Source organism: Theropithecus gelada, chromosome 4, assembly GCF_003255815.1.
Source record: "Theropithecus gelada isolate Dixy chromosome 4, Tgel_1.0, whole genome shotgun sequence".
NCBI lineage: Eukaryota > Metazoa > Chordata > Mammalia > Primates > Cercopithecidae > Theropithecus > Theropithecus gelada.
In genome coordinates this window covers 27,671,167-27,692,893 of record NC_037671.1, presented here as the reverse complement: position 1 = coordinate 27,692,893, position 21,727 = coordinate 27,671,167, and the positions used below count along the sequence as shown (strand labels likewise).

The window sequence follows — 21,727 nt, the reverse complement described above, 5'->3', positions numbered from 1 at the left end:
CTTTGTTCCACAGAAGGAATCTCAGACTTTTTTTTGTTACTTTCCACACCAAGTAACAAAAGAACCAGCTGCTTCTCCCTTTCCAAACCCCCACCTTTTCTGTGTGGCAGATGGGAAACTGAAAGTACCTTGATTGGTTGCAAAAAGCAAAATTATGCTAAGAAGTTAGCCCTTATAAAAAAAAAATTATGCTTTCTGCAACCAATCAGATCTTCCCATAGGAGTGTAACTATGTAACTTCACTTCAGCCTCTGATAGCATAGCAAGTCTTTGTTTGCATATAAGTGGAACTTTGTAACTTCACTTTAGCCTCTGACTGGTTGCTTTTCACAGCCAATTGTGGGACACCACTTCATTTACATGAGATGAGTACCAAGTGGCTAACAGGAGACTTCCATGGGGTATCAGGGCCCTTGAGCCTTGAGGCGTGTCCTTTCATTTTCAATAAATCCCTACTTTTGGCGGGGCATGGTGGCTCACGCCTGTAATCCCAGCAGCACTCTGGGAGGCCAAGGCAGGTGGCTCACCTGAGGTCAGCAGTTTGAGACCAGCCTGACCAACATGATGAAACCCTGTCTCTAATAAAAATACAGAATTAGCCAGGCGTGGTGGCGCATGTCTGTAATCCCAGTTACTTGGGAGGCTGAGGCATGAGAATAACTTGAATCTGGGAGGTGGAGGTTGCAGTGAGCAGAGATCGTGCCACTGCACTCCCGCCTGGGCGACAGAGCAAGACTCCGTCTCAAAACAACAACAACAAAAAACAAACACCTTCAAGGCCAGGTGTGGTGGCTCACACCAGTAATCCCAACACTTTGGGAGGCAGAGGCGGGTGGATAACCTGAGGTCAGGAGTTCGAGACCAGCCAGATAAACATGGAGAAACCCTGTCTCTACTAAAAATACAGTATTAGCTGGGCATGGTGGCACATGCCTGTCATCCCAGCCACTCAAGAGGCTGAGTTAGGCAGCAAAATCGCTTGAACCGGGGAGATGGAGGTTGCAGTGAGCCGAGATCGCGCCATTGCACTCCAGCCTAGGCAACAAGAGCGAAACCTCTTCTTAAAAAAACAAAAATGAAAACAAACACCTTCGGGCTTTGTGAGTGCTGGTCTCAGAAAAGCACTCCGTTTTACTCCAAGAGCTAACTTATTTCTTCAAGAGTTGCATGCCTTTGAGAAATTTCCCAAACCACTACAGAGGAACAACTTCTCCCTTCGTCCACCACTGTACCAAGCACTAGGCTTTCGTACCTTATTGCAATTATTTATCTTCTAATCCTCCAGAGTCTAGAGAATTAGACTGTAATGTGCCTTAAATGCAGACGTTTCTCTTACTCTTCTCCGGGTCCATGCAGACGCTTGTTGGTTGAAGGATCAAACTCCAAAGTCCCTCCCAGCCTTACAACTGAGGAATTCTGTCTCCACGACTCATAACCATACCTATCTATGTTTAAATAGAGAACTTACGGGTTCGATCCAGCATATTTAGGAGCTCCATTAAAGTAGTAATCATTATCACTAAGGTAAATTTACAGGCGTACTAGAACAGAACCTAACAAGAGATAATTATTCAAAGCTCACAACCGCACCAAGCACGGTGCTTTCTTTCCCTTCATTAGAAGCCAAGGCTTCGCCTCCCATACCTTTCCCAAAATTCTGTCAAAACCGCGACTCTTGGTCATGGCCTTTACCACCTCCCGCAGATTCGGAGTCACGCTGTTCATCGTGGACAGTTTTCCGGCCTTTGGGCCCTGCGCAAGAAGGAACTTTGGAAGAGCTGGAAAATCCAGAAGTTCGTGAAAGAAGGACACAGAGGGCGAAGAGCCTGCACCCTTCTCCGCCCCTAGGAGTGCAAAAGGCCGGGCGTCAGGCCAGCTGGCGGCCACGGTGGTCCGCGATTTGCTCACAGACGTTTCCCGCACGCTTGTGACCACGCGCGCACGCGCACTTCGCCCCCACCACCTCGGCTGCTCGCCTGCGGCACAGCTGCACGGATTCTTCTCCGAAAGCGGAGCGAGTTTCCCTGCCGGGCGGTTGATGAGAGAGCGCCGTGGCGCAGGCGCCTGCGCAGAGCCGACCGTTGGCCTCCTGTTCCGCTTAAAGGGGCGGTGCGGAAGCGGCAAGAAGATGGAGCTAGGGAGTTGCCTGGGGGCGGCGGAGGAAGAGGGCGAGCCAGAGGTGAAGAAGCGGCGACTTCTGTGTGTGGAGTTTGCCTCGGTCGCCAGCTGCGATTCCGCTGTGGCTCAGTGCTTCCTGGCCGAGAACGACTGGGAGATGGAAGTACGCTTTTGCTGTCTTCGCGTCCCGCTCCGTTAGCTAGGTCGGTGGAGCGCACAGACCTCATCCCTGGTGCCTTTGTTTTTCAGAGAGCTCTGAACTCCTACTTCGAGCCTCCGGTGGAGGAGAGCGCCTTGGAACGCCGCCCTGAAACCATCTCTGAGCCCAAGACCTAGTAAGTGATGAGGGGAGCTGGGAGCCAGTCCGGACGGAGGCAGTTTGAAACCAGGTTGCGCTGCGCGTCCTGGGACCTGCCGTGGAGCTGGCCGGAAGATGCTGAGGCAGATCTCCAAGCTGCGCAGCCAGAGGAGCAGGGCTTGCGTTGCTGCTGCTGCGCGGAGATGCGCCCCAGCAGCGGATCTGACACTCCCCCATACTGTCACTTCGAACGTGATTTGGAGTCCAGGGAAATGGAAACGTAATGTTTGACTCAAATGATAGGAAGTAAGTAAGCGAGAGGTTTGAAACGAATGAAGGCAAAAATCTTCCGTCGAAGAATGGCAGCTTGGAAGTCTCCTTGCTTCCTGAATTGTTTATTTATTCTAGGCCCTAGGCTGGCCAGCCAGAATAATCGGTTTTTTGTTGTTGTTATTTTTTTTAATGCACACCCACTCCTGTTATTTCAGTGCCCCTCTCCAGTTCCTGCACTACTGCTCTTGAAAAGTGTAGATGCCTTACAAGGCCCTCTACTATTTGGCTCCATAACTTGGAACCTGTCTTTCCAGGTTCCAGGCATATCAAACTTTTACTTTTTTCCAATGGGTCATTTTCTCCTGTCTTTGAACCTTCGTAAAGATCTTTATTACCTCTACTTGGATTTGTTTTCTTTTTCCTTCCTTGCTAGTATTTATCTTAAAGGCCCAAGCTGAGACACGATTTATCTCCAGGAAACTTTTCCTGATGTCCTAAGTCTAGGTAAGGTTCCCCTTTTAGGTACTCTTATAGCATCCTGCATGACCCCTGTTATAATAACTTAGTCCATATTGTAAGTGCTGTTCATTGTTTTATGTCTCTTACTGGACTGCATATCTAGTAAGGAGTATCTGTTTTATACATTGTTAATTTCCCAAAGTCTGACAACATCTGACACATCATAAGCTCCCAATAAATATTTACTGAATGTATAAAATTCTCCCAGTTATATGTACAACTCGTAAAATTGACTGTTCATAGTGGAGACTGTATTTTCCCTTTGGTCTTTTCAGCTGCATTGTCTTACAGATGTGATAAGATATTTTCATTAGGTTCCTTTCTCTGTCTTGCCTCTTGTTGGGAAATTGTCTGCTCTCACACAGTGATTTGTCTCTGGCTTCCGTTTTACTAACCAGAGCAAGTTGGTCTAGGAGGTGTTCACCTAGCTCAGACTGGCCAGTCAGATCCTCTCCTTGGTTTCAGAATTAGGACCAAGAGAGTCAAGTCTGAGTCTTCTATGGAGCTGGAACTGTAACGTGTTAACTTAGCACCTGTGAGGATTCATACGTATCTTTTTTTGGGTACAGAGAAGCTGAGAAGAGAGGTCTGCAGCGAGAGAATGAAGCAGAGGGAAGTTGAAGTGTAGGATTGAGAGAAAGCCCTTAACTGCCCTTCCTTAAACATGGCTGTATTTCTGTACCAGGCTCTGTGACATGTTGATTCCTTATAAATTCACCTGTTTTGGTCAAACCAACCTGAGTTAATGTCTGTTGGTTGCAATAGACTGTATCGTAACCAATAAATAGTAACAAAATAAGTGGATTTCCTGGAATAGGCCCTCAGAAAAGATGCGGATCAAGCTGAGCAATGGTGTCATGGCTATTAGGATTCTCTTACCCCGGAATGGTAAATTGGCAAAAACAAGCAAAGGTGTTGATTAGGCTGTGGTCTCTTGTCTCTCAGAACTCAGGTCAAGTATGAATGAGAGTGAGGTTTTAAAGTTTAGTTTGCTGAAGAGAGAAAAATGGGGAAGGGGCAAACTTCAGGGTGTTTCTAAGGCCTGTGCATTCACAGAGCGTGCGGTGATTAGATTTTTGATACTGGCTTTAGCAAAAATGAAAGGAAAAGAAAAAAAATTGATTGGAAGATTTTATGACCAGAGAAACTCAACCCTGCTGAGCAAGGGCATTGGCTGTCTTAAATAATTGGGGCAGGAATCTCAATTCTGGAGTGAATTCCTGGGATATCAACAAAAATTGAAATTGAACACTAAAGTGATTTAGCCCCCTACATTAGAATCTATCTTTAGTGTCTCTGGTGAGATACCAGGGGAATCCTCTTAAAACAGCTATGCTGAATCTTAGCTGCATATTGGAATTATCTGGGGAAATAAAAAAAAAAACAACAACAGATTCTAATTAGTCTTGAGTAGGGCCTGTGTATTCCTCATTGTATTTTTTTTTTTTTTTTTAAGCTGTGCAGGTAATTCTAATGCAGAGCCAGCATTGACAGCCCATGTCCCAGAGCCTTGTTACTCAGAGTGTGGACTCTGGACCAGCAGCATGCTACTACTACTTGCGAGTTTGTTAGACATGCAGAATCTTAGGTCTCACCCAGACCTACTGAATCAGAATTTGTATTTTGACAAGATCTCCTGGTGATTTAAAGTTGAAGAGCACTGGCCTAACACATAAAACCTGAGACACCAGATATACTGACAAAAGCGCTTCCTCATCTGCTTAGGAATTAAGTCAAAAAATCATGCCCTTAACGTTCGCCAGTCCCTTTCTGTTCCCTTAGTATTTCTGTACAGCAACGTTTTAGAGTTTATTTCCCTTTTCATTTTCCCAAATGGAAATTTTAAATACAGTTGCCTGGTTTCTCTTGCTGCATTAAATATTAAATATTGTGGGTGTTGCATAAATTGCAGAGATATTTGTGTTAGGTTCTTGCGTTGCTATAAAGAAATACCTGAGACTGGGTAATTTATAAAGAAAAGAGATTTAATTGGCTAACAGTTCTGCAGGCTCTACTGGAAACAAGACCCCAGCCTTTGCTGGGCCTCAGGAAGATTTCAATCATGGCAGAAGGGAAGGGGGAGCCCAGGTATCACATGGTGAGCGCAGGAGTAAGGGGGTGGGGTGGTGCCACATACTTTTAAACAACCAGATCTTGCAAGAACTCACTAATGTGAGGATAGCACCAAGACATTTATGAGGGATCTGCCCCCATGACCCAAACACCTCCCACTGGACCCCACTTCCAACATTATGGATTATATCTCAATATGAGATTTGGAGGGGACAAACATTCAGATTATATCAATATGGAATTGGATTGCAATGAAACTAGAGGAGGAAAGGATGGCATAGTAAATAAGAGCATGGACTCTGGAGCCAAAATGCAAAGGTTCTAAGTCCACCTGTGCTGTTTAGTAACTGTTTAACCTCTCTCTGCCTCAATTTCTTTGTGTAGTGGGGATAGTAATAAGGTTCTAAGTCTACCTGTGCTGTTTAGTAACTGTGTAACCTCTGCCTCAGTTTCTTTATCTGTGTGACCTCTTCCTCATGGGGTTGTGGTAAGGATTAAGTGAGCTGATAGGTGTAAAACACTTGGAATTGTGCCTGGCATATAGAACTCAATAAGTATAAACTATGGTTAATGACACCATCATGCTCCCCCCATATGTCACCCATGACAGTCCACCCATTGAGGAAAGTAGGGGTTGTGTTTACTGAAGTAGATTGAGTTATAGTTGGACATCTTTAAACTTGGAAAAAAAGGTGTGTGTGCCAGATAGGTAGGGACCCTAATGTGATTAACAAACACCTTTGTCTTTGACAGTATATGTATTTTTAAATTCAATTATGAAACAGAAGATTTGACAGAAATAAAGAGCTAATAATTTTTCCTTTCTGGTTTTAATGCTTTCCATAAAAAGGAAACAACATCTTTGATCAGGCATGGAATCACTTGGCTTTTTCTCTATGGTGGTAAGATGAAGGAGGCCTGCCCCTCCACTCCTGTGGGTATTTCTCATCAGGTGGGACGAGAGACTGAGAAAAGAAGTAAGACACAGAGACAAAGTATAGAGGAAGAAAAGTGGGCCTAGGGGACAGGTGGTCAGCATACGGAGGACCCGCACTGGCACTGGTCTCTGAGTTCCTTTAGTATTTATTGATCACTATCTCTACCACCTCGGCGAGGGGGATGTGGCAGGACTGTAGGGTAATGGTAGGGAGAGGGTCAGTAGGCAGACATGTGAGCAAAGGACTCTGTGTCATAAAATAAGTTTAAGGAAAGGTGCTGTGCCTGGATGTGCACGTAGGCCAGATTTATATTTAACTTTACACAAACATCTCAGTGCAATAAATAGTATTGCCGCCAGCATGTCTCACCTCCAGCCATAAGGCGGTTTTCTCCTATCTAAGTAAATAGAATGTATGACTGGGTTTTACACCAAGACGTTCCATTCCCAGGGACAAGCAGGAGACAGATGCCTTCTTCTTTTCTCAACTGCAGAGAGGCCTTCCTCTTGCACTAATCCTCCTCAGCACAGACCCTTTACGGGTGTCGGGCTGGGAGACTGTCAGGTCTTTCCCTTCCCATAAGGCCATAACTCAGGCTGTCTCAGTGGGGAGAAACCTTGGACAATACCCAGGCTTTCTTGGGCAGAGGTCCCTGTGGCCTTCTGTAGCACATTGTGTCCCTGGGTACTCAAGTCTGGAGAATGGCGATGACTTTTACCAAGCATACTGCCTGCAAACACAATTTTAACAAAGCACATCCTACACAGCCCTAAATCCATTAAACCTTGAGTCAACACAGCACATGTTTCTGCGAGCACAGAGTTGGGGCTAGGGTTACAGATAAACAGCATCTCAAGGCAGAAGAATTTCTCTTAGTACAGATCAAAATGGAGTTTCTTATATCTTCCTCTTTCTACGTAGACACAGTAACAGTCTGATCTCTCTTTCCCCCACAGTAAGACGTTGAAAAAAGGTCTAATATTAGCTCATTGTTGAATAAGAGAACTTTTGGGTGGGATGAAATTCACAAAAGAAACTTTTGCACTTAAGTGTTTTGTTTTTTTTTTTTTATGCTCTTGAAGGTTATTTTTATGTAAAAGGAAGAGAATTCAAAATATTTTATGCTTCAAAATTGGCATTAAGTTCATCTAGCACCCAGATCATGGCCTCTAAATACCATTCTTCACTGAAAGGAACAAGGGCTTTTTAGAAATGACTGATTTCATAGAATGGAAGAGGCTTAATGTGAAAATAAAAAAAGAAGTTAAAAAGAAATGACTGAGCAGGGGCAGAAAAAGTACAAGATGAGCCTATGATATCTGTGGTGTTAGAAAGTAGGAGGTGCCCAGAAAATGTTGGGGATGTGCCAGAAGGGCACAAGACCTAGCTTAAAAGCTCCCTACCCTCATTCCCCATCAAATCTGATGTAATCCAAGCAACAGGATGCTTGGTAGGAATAGATTACAATCCATACAAAAAGAACCCATACTGATATAAATACAGTTGCCCAAGAGAGAAGGGAACATTTTTCCTTACAGTAGAACTCCAACTATTAAATATAGAAGGCATGAGGAATTAGAAAAAAAATCTTCATTTGGAAACTGCCATATTGATAATTATTTCAGGCAGGTATCATCAACAGATACTAAAACTAGTAGGAAAGTTCAGTGAACAACAGCATATTTACATAATCACAAAGTACTTTCCCACAAAACACTATGATGGGGAAAATCATAACTTTGTAGCAGAGAAATCTGGTTAACAACACTTTAACCAAGTGATCAAAGCTAACATCACCAGGAATGGGACAGCTCCATATCAGATACTTGATATGATGCATTGAGGAGGACATACTATCACTTCTGTGACATTCCTGCTAAAAAATGCATAATCTGAACCAAATAATAGGAAAACATAAACCTAAACTGAAGGACATTCTGTAAGATAAATGGCCTGTGCTCTTCAAAAATGTCAGTCATGAGAGACAAAGACTGAAAAACTGTTCTGGATTAAAGAAAATTAAAAGAGACATGCCATCTAAATGTAACATGTGATCCTGGATTAGGACACTAGTAGCACAATTGGCAAGATCGAACTAGGTCTTTAGATAATATTAAATCTAGCCACAGGAGGCAATAAGAAAAAGAAAAATTTGTATCAATGATAATCTTCTGACTTGATGATCATACTAGAGTATACCATTATGCACCACATAACCACATCTCAGTTGACAACAAACTGCATAAATGAAGATGATCCCATAAAATTATATGACTGTATTTTTGCTATACCTTTGCCATTGTGTTATAGTTGCCTACAGTATCCAGTATAGTAGCATGCTGTGCAGGTTTGTAGGCTAGGAGCAATAGGCTAGACCATATAGCCCAGGTGTGTAGGAGGCTGTACCATCTAGGTTTGTGTAAATTCTCTCTATGATGTTTGCATCATGGTGAAATCACCTAATGACACACTTCTCCAAATGTGATGCATAACTCTATATATAAGCATGTCTTTGTGTTTAGGAAATAATACAAAAATATTTAAACAAATGGTTCAGTAAAAAGAACAAACCAAGTAAATGTTAGGTAAGTAAAATGTTAACATTTGGGGAATCTGGGTGAATCGTGTATAGGAGAAAAGTTAAAATGTTGGCATTAAAATTACAAATTCAAACACCTATTTTTAAAATTCATGAATAGTTTATACATGCTTAGAAGTCACCTTTTAATAATGTAACATTTGAGGAATCTGGGTGAATCGTTTATAGGAGAAAAGTTAAAATGTTGGCATTAAAATTATAAATTCAAACACCTATTTTTAAAATTCATGAATAGTTTATACATGGTTAGGAGTCACCTTTTAATAATGTTTGTCCCTCCACTCATATGTCTGGGGCATTGGTTAGGGGAGCAGATGGTGGAGTCAGGACTATGGACTGGAGCACATAAATATGTCCTTTCCAGCATGGCAGTCTCAGGGTGGTTGAACTTTTTACATGGCAGTTCCAGGATTCCTGGAGGAAGTATTCCAAAAGCCTTGAATGGAAGTGGCAGATTATCTTAAGGCCAAACCTCAAAAGTCCCAGAATACTCTTTCCCTGTAGTAAGCAAACCACTAAGGTCTGGATTCAAAGGGGAGGGGCATTAGGCTTCATTACTCAAAGAGGGGAGTAGCAAAGAATTTGCAGTTCCTATTTATCTGCCACAATGAGATCTTATTTAATATATGATTTAAAAAGATTCCAAAAAGATTTAAAAATCCTACATTTCTGAGTCTAATTTGGGATCATAGTTTATATAATTATTTTAGTGACAAATGTCATTGAAGGATATTAAGTTGTCTGTAACTGCCCAAATGAGCAAACATTTGGACGATGCAATAAGAATCTATCTATGAACGCAAAAGTATCTGAGACCGGTCTAAATCAATTTAGAAGGTTTATTTTGCCAAGGTTAAGGACGTGCCAGTGACACACCCTCAAGAGGTCCTGACAACCTTGTGGACATGTGCCCTAGGTAGTTGGGGTACAGCTTGCAAGTCAATACCCTGAGGCACCAAGGGTTGCAGCAGAAAAAAAAAATTGTAAGGCTGCCAAACCAGGAGACTGGAGGAAACTTCAGATTCTCCTTGAGAAGTCTGGAGCTTGAGACTTGAAAGGGTGTTGAGTGGACCAAGGTGTGAGGATTGTTGATTGGTCAGAGTACAATGATGAAGTCATGGGATCTGGAGATGAAGAAACTGCATTCTCATGCAGATTTAGTTCCTTGAGGGTGTCTTCAAACTGGTTAGTGTCAGCTTTCTGCTGGAATTCCCCGTCTCGAAAACTTCTTAAGCAATTCTTAAACAAAAGCCTTCTGATTCTGATGTCAGAGATCCCACCCACAGGAGCAATGGGGATGCAAGTGGCCAGTATATAGGGCTATGGGATGACTTTCTGTTACAAAGAAGTGGGCCAAAGTGCAGCGTGATTAATGCTTAATTATATTTCTGTCTAGAACCTGGCATACAATTTTTGTTAACCCTGTAAGGACAGTGTCAAACTTTTAGTGCTCTTTTAAAATTTGTCTTAAAATGAGGGCTACAAATACAAAATAATTCTTAATCAGTGTATAGATTATTTGCAAAACTGTGTTTTATTCTGATCTTACCAGTGTTGACCTAACCAGTGAAGAAACAACTGATTCCACCACTTCTAAAATCAGCCCATCTGAAGATACTCAGCAAGAAAATGACAGCATGTTCTGCTTCATTACCTGGAATATTGATGGATTAGATCTAAACAATCTGTCAGAGAGGGCTCGAGGGGTGTGTTCCTACTTAGCGTTGTAAGTATTATCACTTCTGTTTCATAGTAATGTGTCTTATGTATATTCAAAGGAAGAGTTCAAGGTTGTGGGCTTTCGAATTAAACCTAAGTTCAATGTCCAGCTCTGAGAAGAAACATCTGAAAGAATTGAGATGATTGCCTCTGAGAGCAGGATTGCAGGCTGCAGCAAAGTGGGAACACTAATTTTTGTTAGAAGCCTTTTAGTACTGTTTTCTTCTTAAACTTTGTTTATAATAACTACGTGAAATTAAAACTACCAAAAAGATCTATTTGTGTGCCATACTGGCTCTGTGACCTTGGGCAAATCACTGAAGTTGTCTGGAGATGAGTTTTCTTCATTGTGGATAATAACTGCTTCAAGAGGATTGAAAGAAACGTTGAAAGCATCTCTTAGTGTGTAGCACCATTGAAGTCTCTCAGTATGGTGGTTTCTATTGTCAGTTTTTCTAGTTCTTTTTGATATGTTTGTTATAGTACTACTTAAATAGCACACATCTTTCTCATTTTATAGTTATCAAAGATCAGCATAAACACTCAGTATTAGGTGCGCAAGAGGGTTTTTTGTTTTTGGTATGTTGTGGAATTTCCTTCATTTAGGTAGCTGAAAATGAAATGGTATACTTGGTATTTGTCATAAACTGATGTTTTTCATTAGGTACAGCCCAGATGTGATATTTCTACAGGAAGTTATTCCCCCATATTATAGCTACCTAAAGAAGAGAGCAAGTGATTATGAGATTATTACAGGTAACAATTTTTGTTATTCAACTTGTCTTTTCTTTGAAAAACAGATCAGTGAGAGGGATAAATCAAAGTTGGTCTATTGGGACATGGAGAAGAAAAAGCACAAATAAATAAGTTTGAGAAAAATAAGCAAGACCCAGGATACTACAAGAATTATAGGAGAATATTTTATACAACTTAATACGTGTAAAAAGGTTAATAAGTGAAAAGGAAATGGATGATTTTTCAGGAAAATATAAATTGCTAAAATTTGAGAAACTGAATACCTTTTTGTTGAAATTTAGTTGTTAAAAGTTTTAAGTGAAATAATCACATTGTGGTTATGCTTTTTCAAAAAGTCTTTATTTTATAATTCCTTATTTATTCTGTTGTTCTTTTTATACTTTTTTTGCCCTGAGTAATTCGGTTTTTAAATTTTCCATCTATTTTGTTTTTGCTAAATATATTTAAAATACTGCTTTGGCCACATCTTGTGATTTTCATATAAAGTCTTTCCTTGGTATTCTCAGGGGATTGGTTCTAGGGTTCCTTGGTGGATACCAAAATTCACACATACTCAGGTTCCTCAGTCTGCTCTGCAGAACCCATCTATATGTGAGCGCTCCGTATCTGCAGGTGTCACGTTCTGAGAAGACGGTGTTTTCAACCCACATTTGGTTGTGGATGCAGAACCCACAGATACAGAGGACCAACCGTATTTATTGAAAAAATACGTGCATAAGTCGACCCTTGAAGTTCAAACCTGTGTTGTTCAAGTGTCAGCTGTATAGTGTTTTCTTTGACTTTCATTTTTATATAGTATGTGATTTTTAATTTCAGTTGACTCCTTAATCGAGAATTTCTAAGGAGAGGGTTCTCTCTCTGTGTGTGTCTCTCAGTGGAACTTTTTTGTGTTCTCTTGGGAATTCTTTTAGGATTTTTGATTCCCATGCTTCCTTCTTAGTTTACTTCCTCATTTTATTGGAACACCCTCTCTAATTTCTAAGAAACAGTGCATGGACAGTGAAGTTTTTGAATCCCAGCGTATTTGAAAATGTCTGTGTTGTAGCTTTGTGGTTCTTGATAGTTTGGCTGAAGATAGGTATCTGGGTAAACAGATGTTTTCCTTCAGAATTCTGAAGGCATTCTTCCATGTCTTCTAGTTTCCATTATTGATAATGGGTGATAAGGCTGATGTCATTCTAATTCTTATTCTTTTCTTTTTCCCTACTCTCTGGAAGCTTTGAGGGTCTTCTTTTTAACCCTCATGTTCTTTGGGTCTTTTTAACATTATTGTACTGAATGCTTGGTGGGAACTTATAATCTGTGGAATTTTAATATGTGGAAAACCTTAATTGTTGAAAATCCTTTTCTTCCTCCCTCCCTCCCACCATTCCCCTTGCCTCTCCTTTCATTCTTTTCATTATTTCTCTTTCCTTTTCTCCTTGTCTCTTCTTTCCTCCCTTATAGTTTTTTTACTCCTCCCCTTTTTCTGAACTCCCTCTGTTAAATGGTGGACCTCCTGGGTTGATCCTTGAATTTTCTTAACTCTCTTATTCTCCTGTCTCTATTGACTGTTCTACTTTCTTGGCAACTGTCTTGACTTTTAGATAGCATTATTTTAATTTCCTAGGCCTCCTATTCACTGAATATCTTTTTTATGGCATACTTTTCTTGGTTTATGGATACAGTATCTTTTTTGTTAGTTTTTTGTTTGTTTTAGGTTTTAATCTCTTTCCATGCATTGTTTTTATTTGCTTCTTTTTGTTTGTTTCGATTATGTTATGTCATGTCAGTATCCATCATGTCATGTTAGACCTCTTCCTTAAATATGTAGGGATCCTTGGCTTTTGGTTCACATTTAAACACCAAGCACTAAAATGTTGATTACAAGGCTAAGTAGTTTAGCTCACTGGAGAGGGGTGAGGGATTGATTGTGGAGCAAACTACTTATTCATTTGAGGGAGACCCACAATTGTCAGTGTGTTGGTATATACAGGCCTTTAATCTGAGGCCATTTTGTTTCTCCAAAAAGAATGATTTAGCTTTCTGCCTTCTGGGTGTTGGGGCTGGGGTGGTGTGCTTGTTTTGCCTAACTTCTGGAAGCAGGTCGGGGAAGGGAGCTGAGTCGCACACCTAATCAGTGTTCAACCCATTCCTCTATCAGCCCTGGGCTAACACGCATGCCCCTCCCTGTGGTTGGTGACTCTGGAGCCTCTAAAATTTAGTTCTCTGTAAAACCCTAGTCTCCTGTTAATAGAGGGACAGTCACTTAGCTCTAAGGAGTTGAGGAAACCTGGGAGTTGTTTAACCCCATATTCAGACCTTGAACTGGCCCCCCTCTTCTTACCTCAGCACCTTACCTTTTGTGGTACCTTTATGTTCAAGCACTAAGTGTTTCCAGATTTTGGTGGAACAAATCTGCTTGCTTCCTGTCTATGGTTCTCTGCTACAGTCACTCAAGTGGTTTCCTTCTGTTTTGATAAACCGGTTCCCGCTTCTCCATCTGTTTTCTGAAAAACTACTGGAAGCTTTCATTCATGGCCTCTACTCCTATTTTCTGTTCTTGCAGGTTTATATCTTTCTAGATTTTTATTCATTTACTATAATTTTTCTGGAACTTCTAGCATGAGAAGTAGTAAATGGATATCAGTTGGCCACAGTTCATCTTATCTACTCTGTGTCTTTCAGAAATTTCTCAAATTTTCTCATCTGATATTGGCAACATTATATTTTGGCACTTGTTTACATTTTTTTTTCATTTTTATTTATTTATTTATTTATTTTGAGACGGAATTTCACTCTTGTTGCCTAGGCTGGAGTGCAATGGCACGATCTCAGCTCACCACAACCTCCACCTCCCGGGTTCAAGTGATTCTCCTGCCTCAGCCTCCTGAGTAGCTAGGATTACAGGCATGTGCCACCACACCCAGTTAATTTTGTATTTTTAGTAGAGATGGGGTTTCTCCATGTTGGTCAGGCTGGTCTCGAACTCCTGACCTCAGGTGATCCACCCACCTCGGCCTCCTAAAGTGCTGGGATTACAGACATGAGCCACTGTGCCTGGTCTTTTTTTATTTATTTATTTTATTTCTTCTAAGCTTCTAGTTAAAATTTGGGAGGGAGGGAGGTAGACTTGTTTGGCCATGATGAACTATTTTGAAATAATAGTTTACTTTAAAGATTTAGATCCATGTAAGTATCTGTTACCTGTTTGCTATAAAATTCTTCAATAGGCAAACTTGTGGTAAACTGAAAATAACTTTGACCTCCTCAGCCTAAATTCTTTTCCACAAATATTTGTAGGTCATGAAGAAGGATATTTCACAGCTATAATGTTGAAGAAATCAAGAGTGAAATTAAAAAGCCAAGAGATTATTCCTTTTCCAAGTACCAAAATGATGAGAAACCTTTTATGTGTGCATGTGAGTAATTTTTAAAAATTGAGTGTCTTATAAAAAAAGAATACATTTTTTTCATAGTTTTGTGTTGTTATTCTTTTTAATACCATTGCCTTTTGAGAAAAATTTGCTTCACACATGTAGATTCTTTTAGATAGTCTTTAACACTTTCTAAAATTAAGTTTTTACATAAATTTTAAATGCAGATAGAATTCTCAGTCTATTGTTTTCTTAAAAATATTTGAGAGTTTGCTAACATTCCACATTTGCTTCCTAAAGTAATGTTTTTACTCTATACATGCTACTATATTGTACTCTATGAGACTTACAAAAATGAAGAATAGATCTTGCTCTGATACAGTATATAGATTAGTAAGGGAGAGTGTATATATATAGTAACTAAAACATAAGAAAGGCATAAGTGCCACAGGAGAGGTGTAAATGTGTGGAAGTTTAGAGAAAGGAGATGATTTTTAACCAGATTGTTTAGTGAGAGTTTTATAGAGGAGATGGTATTTGAAATGAACCCGGAAAAATATGTAAGACATAGACATTAAAAAGAGTCCAAGTAGAGAAACCACCATGAGCAAACTTTTCAAGTTGCAAGAGGTGTACATGTGTGAGTATGAATGAGCATTCTATTCAGTTGATTGTAGGGGCCATGGAGAGGGAAATGTGACAGGTTGAGAAGTATGTAGACTCCTGATTATAGAAGAGCATGAATGACCAATATGAAAGAATTAGACTTGATTCTGCAAGCACTTCATATAATGATAGATTGTACATTGCTGGTGTCTTAATTGCAAATGGTAAATGATTCTCATTCATTCAGTTAACTGACTTTTTTGGAATACCTGTATGCCAGGCCCTTAAAAATACAGCAATAAATAAGAATCATCTGTGCTTTGCAAATGACTTACGGCTTTGTAGGAGGGAAATAATTGTCCTTTTAATTTAGCCTAGGGGGCTTTAAAACAGTCTGTTCAGCATGCTTTAGGTGTATTGAGGAGGGAGCCACTGATGGCCTGGGGACACTGGGGAAAGGTTCACAGTGGAGGGGACACTGGGGAAAGGTTCACAGTGGAGGTGACATCTGGGGGTAGGTCGTGCTTGCTAAACAGTCTTCTTTGGGGACAGGGTTAGTGCTTTAATACTTCTTTTGATCTGGAGGGATAGACGCAGTGCTGATTATACAGTTTCAGTTTAGTAGATATATACCATTTGACAGAACAATCTGCTGATTTTGTTATTAAAGTTCAGTATTAATAGTCAGTGGACAATTTTAATGACTTTTTGTCCTGTTGCAGGTGAATGTGTCAGGAAATGAGCTTTGCCTTATGACATCCCATTTGGAGAGCACCAGAGGGCATGCTGCGGAACGAATGAATCAGTTAAAAATGGTTTTAAAGAAAATTCAAGAGGCTCCAGAGTCAGCTACAGTTATATTTGCAGGAGATACAAATCTAAGGGATCAAGAGGTGAGTGACAAAGTCAGTGTGATGTTTGAGGACAGATTATTGCTATGGAGACGAATTTAGGTTCCTTTGACCAAAGCTGTTAAAACTAGGACCTGTAGTCACTCAAAATGTCTTAAGTGACCTTGCAATTCAGCAAGTATTTGTTTAGCTTATGCTGTATGCCTAGGAGAAGAAGGGGCTTCTTCTTTTGGAGGAAATAAAAATGTGCATGAGAAATAGACAACACTAAACTATATATATGGGATTAGAAAGAAAGGTAGAGAAAATGATTTTAGAAGAGTTTAGAAAAGGTTGTTTCTTTGCAGTATTCCTAGTTGCAATATGAGAACAATGGAAAGATTTGACCATGATAATTGTTCCTAACTCTCTTTTTTCCTAGGTTTCCTTTTCTTTTTTCTTTTTTGTCTTTTATTAGCCTTTTTTACCCACTTTTCCTGCTACCACCATGCCCAGATCTCCAGGTCTGAAACAAAGTCTGTTTCTTCTTGCCTATAGCTTAGCTGAGACACAGTGGGATTTTTCAGGACCTTAAAAATTTAAACATAGAATTACTATGTGATGCATCAATTACACTTCTAGGTATAAATACCCAAAAGAAGTGAAAGCAGGGATTTGAATGTTTTGTCTACCCATGGATGTTCACAGCCGTGTTATTCACAGTAGCTAAAAGGTAGAAGCAGCCCAAGTATCACTGACAGATGAATAAACAAAATGTACTGTATGCATGCAGTGGAATATTATTACCCTTAAGATGAAGAAACTTTGACACATGCTACAATATGGGCGAATCTTAAAGACATTATGCTGAGTGAATGAAACCAGTCCAAAAAGGAAAAGATACTATATGATTCCTCTTATGAATTTCCTAAACTGGTCAAATTCATAGAGATCGAAAGTAGAATGGTGTTTGCCAGGGACTGGGGGTATTAGGGAATGGTGAATTGGTGTTTAATGGGTACAGAGTTTCAGTTGGGGAAGATTAAAAGGTTCTGGAGATGGTTGATGGTCATGGTTTGCACAACTGTGTGAATGTACTTAATGCTACATCACTGTACACTTAAAAATTGTTAAAATGGCTGGGCACAGTGGCTCACGCCTATAATCCCAGCACTTCGGGAGGCCGAGGTGGGCTGATACTTGAGGCCAGGAGTTCGAGACCCTCCTGACCAACACGGTGAAACCCCATCTCTACTAAAAATACAGAAATTAGCCGGGCATTGTGGCACATGCCTGTGATCCCAGCTGTGCAGGAGGCTGAGGCACTAGAATTGCTTGAACCTGGGAGGTGGAAGTTGCAGTGAACCGAGATTGCACCACTGCACTCCTTCCTGGGTGACAGAGTGAGACTCTATCTCAAAAAAAAAAAAAAAAAATTTTGTTAAAATGATAAATCTTATATTGTGTATATTTTACCACAAACAATTTTTTTTTAATCCTGGCGTGTGAATGAGCAAACAATTATTAATAAACCTCAAATAAAACTGAAGGCAATTGAAATGTTTGGATCATATAAATGCTATACTTCTAAAGTTGTAGACTGAAGTAGAGTGGCAGTTCTGCCTTCTTTTCACTTGAGTTCAGTTTTTAGAAACAGATAACAGCAGTAACAGGCCATGTATGTTCAGCCTTCTAAATTTTATCTGAAACCCAAAGTTAACCTATTTATGGCAGAAGAGAAGGGGCAAATTCCAACCCCTCTGGCTGTCTTGATATTTTTATATTACATACTACTATGCAGCATAATACTTTTTATAATGTATCTTGATATTTTGCATTTGTGCATTAATAATTTCTTGCACGGTAATAGCAAAAACGCCTTTTTTTTTTTCTAGTTGGGAAAAGGCTATGTGTATCTTAGAGAGTATTCTTTTTCTTTTCAGGTTACCAAATGTGGTGGTTTACCCAACAACATTGTGGATGTCTGGGAGTTTTTGGGCAAACCTAAACATTGCCAGTATACATGGGATACACAAATGAACTCTAATCTTGGAATAACTGCTGCTTGTAAGCTTCGTTTTGATCGAATATTTTTCAGAGCAGCAGCAGAAGAGGGACACATTATTCCCCGAAGTTTGGACCTTCTTGGATTGGAAAAACTCGACTGTGGTAGATTTCCTAGTGATCACTGGGGTCTTCTGTGCAATTTAGATATAATATTGTAAAATGCTTTTCAAATGTGAGTTTTGTCCTGATTTTTGCAAATATAGTTTCCACCTTCTGGAAAGGTAGGTTTGATGTGGAGAAAATAATGTACTAGATCATTGTCACAGAAAAACCAACTATGATTTGTGGTTGTGTTTTCAGAATTCAACATTAAAGATTAATGTTTATTTAAATGAACACATTCCTGTGTTCAGGATGTGAGGCTGTTTAATAAAAAGGGCACAAAGCCTGTTAGAGTTTTTAACGGTGCTTATAGCTGCCAGCTGGATTCCAAACAGGAATCACATTGTCTCTGAGCTAATGTTTATGTTTTTCCATTCAGGCACTGAAATAGTTAATATTTAAAATAAGTCTTCAAAAGAAAACGTAAGAGATTATTGAGTTATTGGGACTGGATCCTTTATTTCATAAGTTCAGATCATCTTAAATGAAAATGCCATGATTATCTGCAGTTAAATAGATGACAGCTATTCTACATCAGACTTGATTTTTGTCAGCTAACTACATAATTGGTAAGCTATAATTGAAACCTTATGGCTTAAAATTCCTTAACTCCGTTTTGATTCATGTTTGTAGTCATGTTGTCAACAGAGGCGAAGTTAGGCTCGATGATGGTTAAAATCAGTTTGATAGCACCATGGGACGTTTTTCTAACAAAAATAAATGCATAAAGAGAGATAGCCTTTTAGTTTTGCTAATTGTAAAATGGAAATGTTTTACAGGAAGTAAATGCAAATTACTTGTAAGTGTGCTTTAAAGAAAAATATTTTCCCCACAAGAGAAATTTAAATAAAGAACTTTATTTGTTTATAGTTTGTTTTAGTATGCTTTTGTGTCCATGATGAGATTAAATTTTTTATCTGCTTCCTGCTTCTGGCTCTACTGCTGCTTCTTCCTCTTTTTGTAGAAGAAAACAGATTTCCATTTGCTTCTCACTCCACCAAGAATTACCAGGAATATATCTGCTTCCTTTGTGTGAAAAAAGAAAGCCAATGAGAATGATTAGAAGTAACAGAACCTTATTTATATCAGGAGTGCCAAAACTTAAACACCTAAAAAAAGACATTTATATATAATACTCCCTTTGTAGTGACAATGAAAGAGTTTAAATGTTAATCATAATTTTAATCATTAAAAATAAAAAATGAGAATAGATGTTAATAGTTGAGTAGCATACATCATAGAGGTAAGACAATAGTACATTTCTGTGGGAAAAGGGTTATTCTGGCATAAATTGCTTTTATTTAGAAGAGCTAAGTTAGAACTTCAGATCATGTTGCAAAACATAGATGGGAGAAAGTCTACATTCTTAAAACAGATAGTGTAATATATTAGATAAAATAAAGGATTATCGTCTGGGTGCGGTGGCTCATGCCTGGAATCCCAGCACTTTGGGAGGCTGAGGCAGGTGGATCACCTGAGGTCAGGAGTTCAAGACTAGTCTAACCAACATGGTGAAACTCCGTCTCTACTAAAAATACAAAAATTAGCCTGGCGTGGTGGCAGGCGCCTATAATCCCAGCTACTCAGGAGGCTGAAGCAGGAGAATCGCTTGAACCTGGGAGGCGGATATTGCAGTGAGCCGTGATTGTGCTATTACACTCCAGCCTGGGCGAGAAGAGTGAAACTCTGTCTCAAAAATAAATAAATAAATAATTGTCAAATTGTTTTAAAACCATGGACGTATCATTTCCTTTATATAACTCACAGCATCTACATGAAATACCTTCTTGTGTACTGCTTATGACAAAATCTAAAAAATTATAAATGAAGTGTATAGAAACAAACCACTTTTAGGCCCAGTGTGGTGGCTCATGCCTGTAATCCCAGCACTTTGGGAGGCTGAGGCAGGCAGATCACGAGGTCAGGAGTTTGAGACCAGCCTGACCAACATGGTGAAACCCTGTCTCTACTAAAAATACAAAAAAATTAGCCGGGCGTGGTGGCACGCACCTGTAATCCAAGCTACTCACGAGGCTGAGGCAGGAGAATCGCTTGACCCCGGGAGGCAGAGGTTGCAGTGAGCCGAGATCATGCCACTGCACTCCAGCCTGGGCAACAGAGCAAGACTCTGTCTCAAAAAAAAAAAAAAAAACAAAAACCACTTTTAGTCTGCTTTCATGAGCAATAGTTTTCAAAGTTTTTCCAGTGTAGTAGCTTTGCTTACCTTACCTTCCTGCTTAGTGAAATTCCAACGTAGAATCTTCCGGGTGGTGGTGGTTTTTTTGTTTTTCAGTCTCAACCTCCTGGGCACAAGTGATCCTCTTGCTTCAGACTCTTGGGTAGCTGGGATTACAGGTGTGCACCCACACCCAGCTACTTTTTATTTATTTTTGTTTTTTGTACAGAGAGGATCTTGCTATGTTGCCCAGGCTGGCCTTGAACTCCTGGGCTCACACAATCCTCCTGTCTTGGCCCACAAAGTGCTGGGATTATAGGCATGAGCCACTGTACCTGGCCTAAAATCTTGTATTTCAATGAGGCAACACTGTCATTACGCTAAGCACCATTTTTACCACTGATGTGGAAGGTACTTTAACCTTCCTAAACCTCAGTTTTTCCCACCCTCAAAATAAGTTTATGTTGTACAAATGTCCCAACCAAAAGCATAAGCAAGAGCAGACAAAGTAAATTATACTAAGGATACATCATTTTACCCTTAACTACCTATTGCAGTGTCTGGCATATAGTAGGAGCTCAGTGAATGTCCACTGAATGCTGAAAAGAAGTGAAAGGTGGTGGCCTCACATCTGTGTCCTAGAGAAGGAGACTAACACTTTCATACAAGAGCAAAATAGATATATTCATTAAAAATGGAAAGAGATATTCATTATAGTGTCTCTGAGTTTAAAAGATGGTATAGTTAACCATTCTGGGCTAAGCCTGTGTGTGTGTGTATGTGCTAAAAATGTTTCTTTAAAGGCTAATCAGCCAAGGATCATTGGGAACAAAATCAAATTCATTGACTTGATGCACTGAAAGAGTACCTGTGGAATGCCATGTAAGCAGAGAAAGGAGGAAGTGTCTCTTTTAAGGTTTGGATTCCTATTAAAGGATTCCAGGGAGAGTCTTGGAATCATGGCTGGAATCCAGTTGGTTGCTGTTTCCCAGGCAGATTGAGAGAAAGGGGGATTAATGAGGGATTGGGTACTGTCAGGAGATGAAGGGAGTTTAGCAATTGGGTATCCCCAGTTACGGATGGGAATAGTAAAGCAAAGACAGAAAGCAGTAGTCATTCAAATAGGGAGTTGTGGTGTTTTGTAGCTGCTGTGTGACCAGAAGAAACAATATTGCCTGTTAATTTTGCTTCTGACTTTGTCCTCTCAGCCTGATCATGGATCATTGACAGTACTAACTTTTCCAAATCCAAGCTGATTTTCACTCTTTGAGTCCTGGACAGGTTTTTACTCTTTAGT

At 40.0% G+C, this 21,727-nt stretch overlaps 2 protein-coding genes across 3 annotated transcripts in view; one reads left to right on the top strand and one right to left on the bottom strand.

Moving 5' to 3' along the window:
* The window catches only part of ACOT13 (acyl-CoA thioesterase 13), a 32,193-nt gene extending 30,247 nt beyond the window's left edge, over positions 1–1,946 (bottom strand). Inside the window, exon 1 of one of the 2 annotated variants that reach the window (XM_025382111.1) lies at positions 1,645–1,946. In XM_025382111.1, the coding sequence (XP_025237896.1) occupies positions 1,645–1,725 (81 nt within the window). In that variant the 5' untranslated portion in view covers positions 1,726–1,946. The remainder of the gene's footprint in view (positions 1–1,644) is intronic. The other variant, XM_025382112.1, reaches the window with a different exon arrangement.
* On the top strand, positions 1,902–19,121 carry TDP2 (tyrosyl-DNA phosphodiesterase 2). The gene is made up of 7 exons (XM_025382110.1): positions 1,902–2,281; positions 2,368–2,453; positions 10,371–10,544; positions 11,202–11,293; positions 14,576–14,694; positions 15,978–16,148; positions 18,029–19,121. Exons 1-7 carry the CDS (start codon positions 2,039–2,041, stop codon positions 18,308–18,310), a joined length of 1,167 nt encoding a protein of 388 aa, XP_025237895.1. The 5' UTR covers positions 1,902–2,038; the 3' UTR covers positions 18,311–19,121.
* Positions 19,122–21,727: the final 2,606 nt, after the last annotated feature.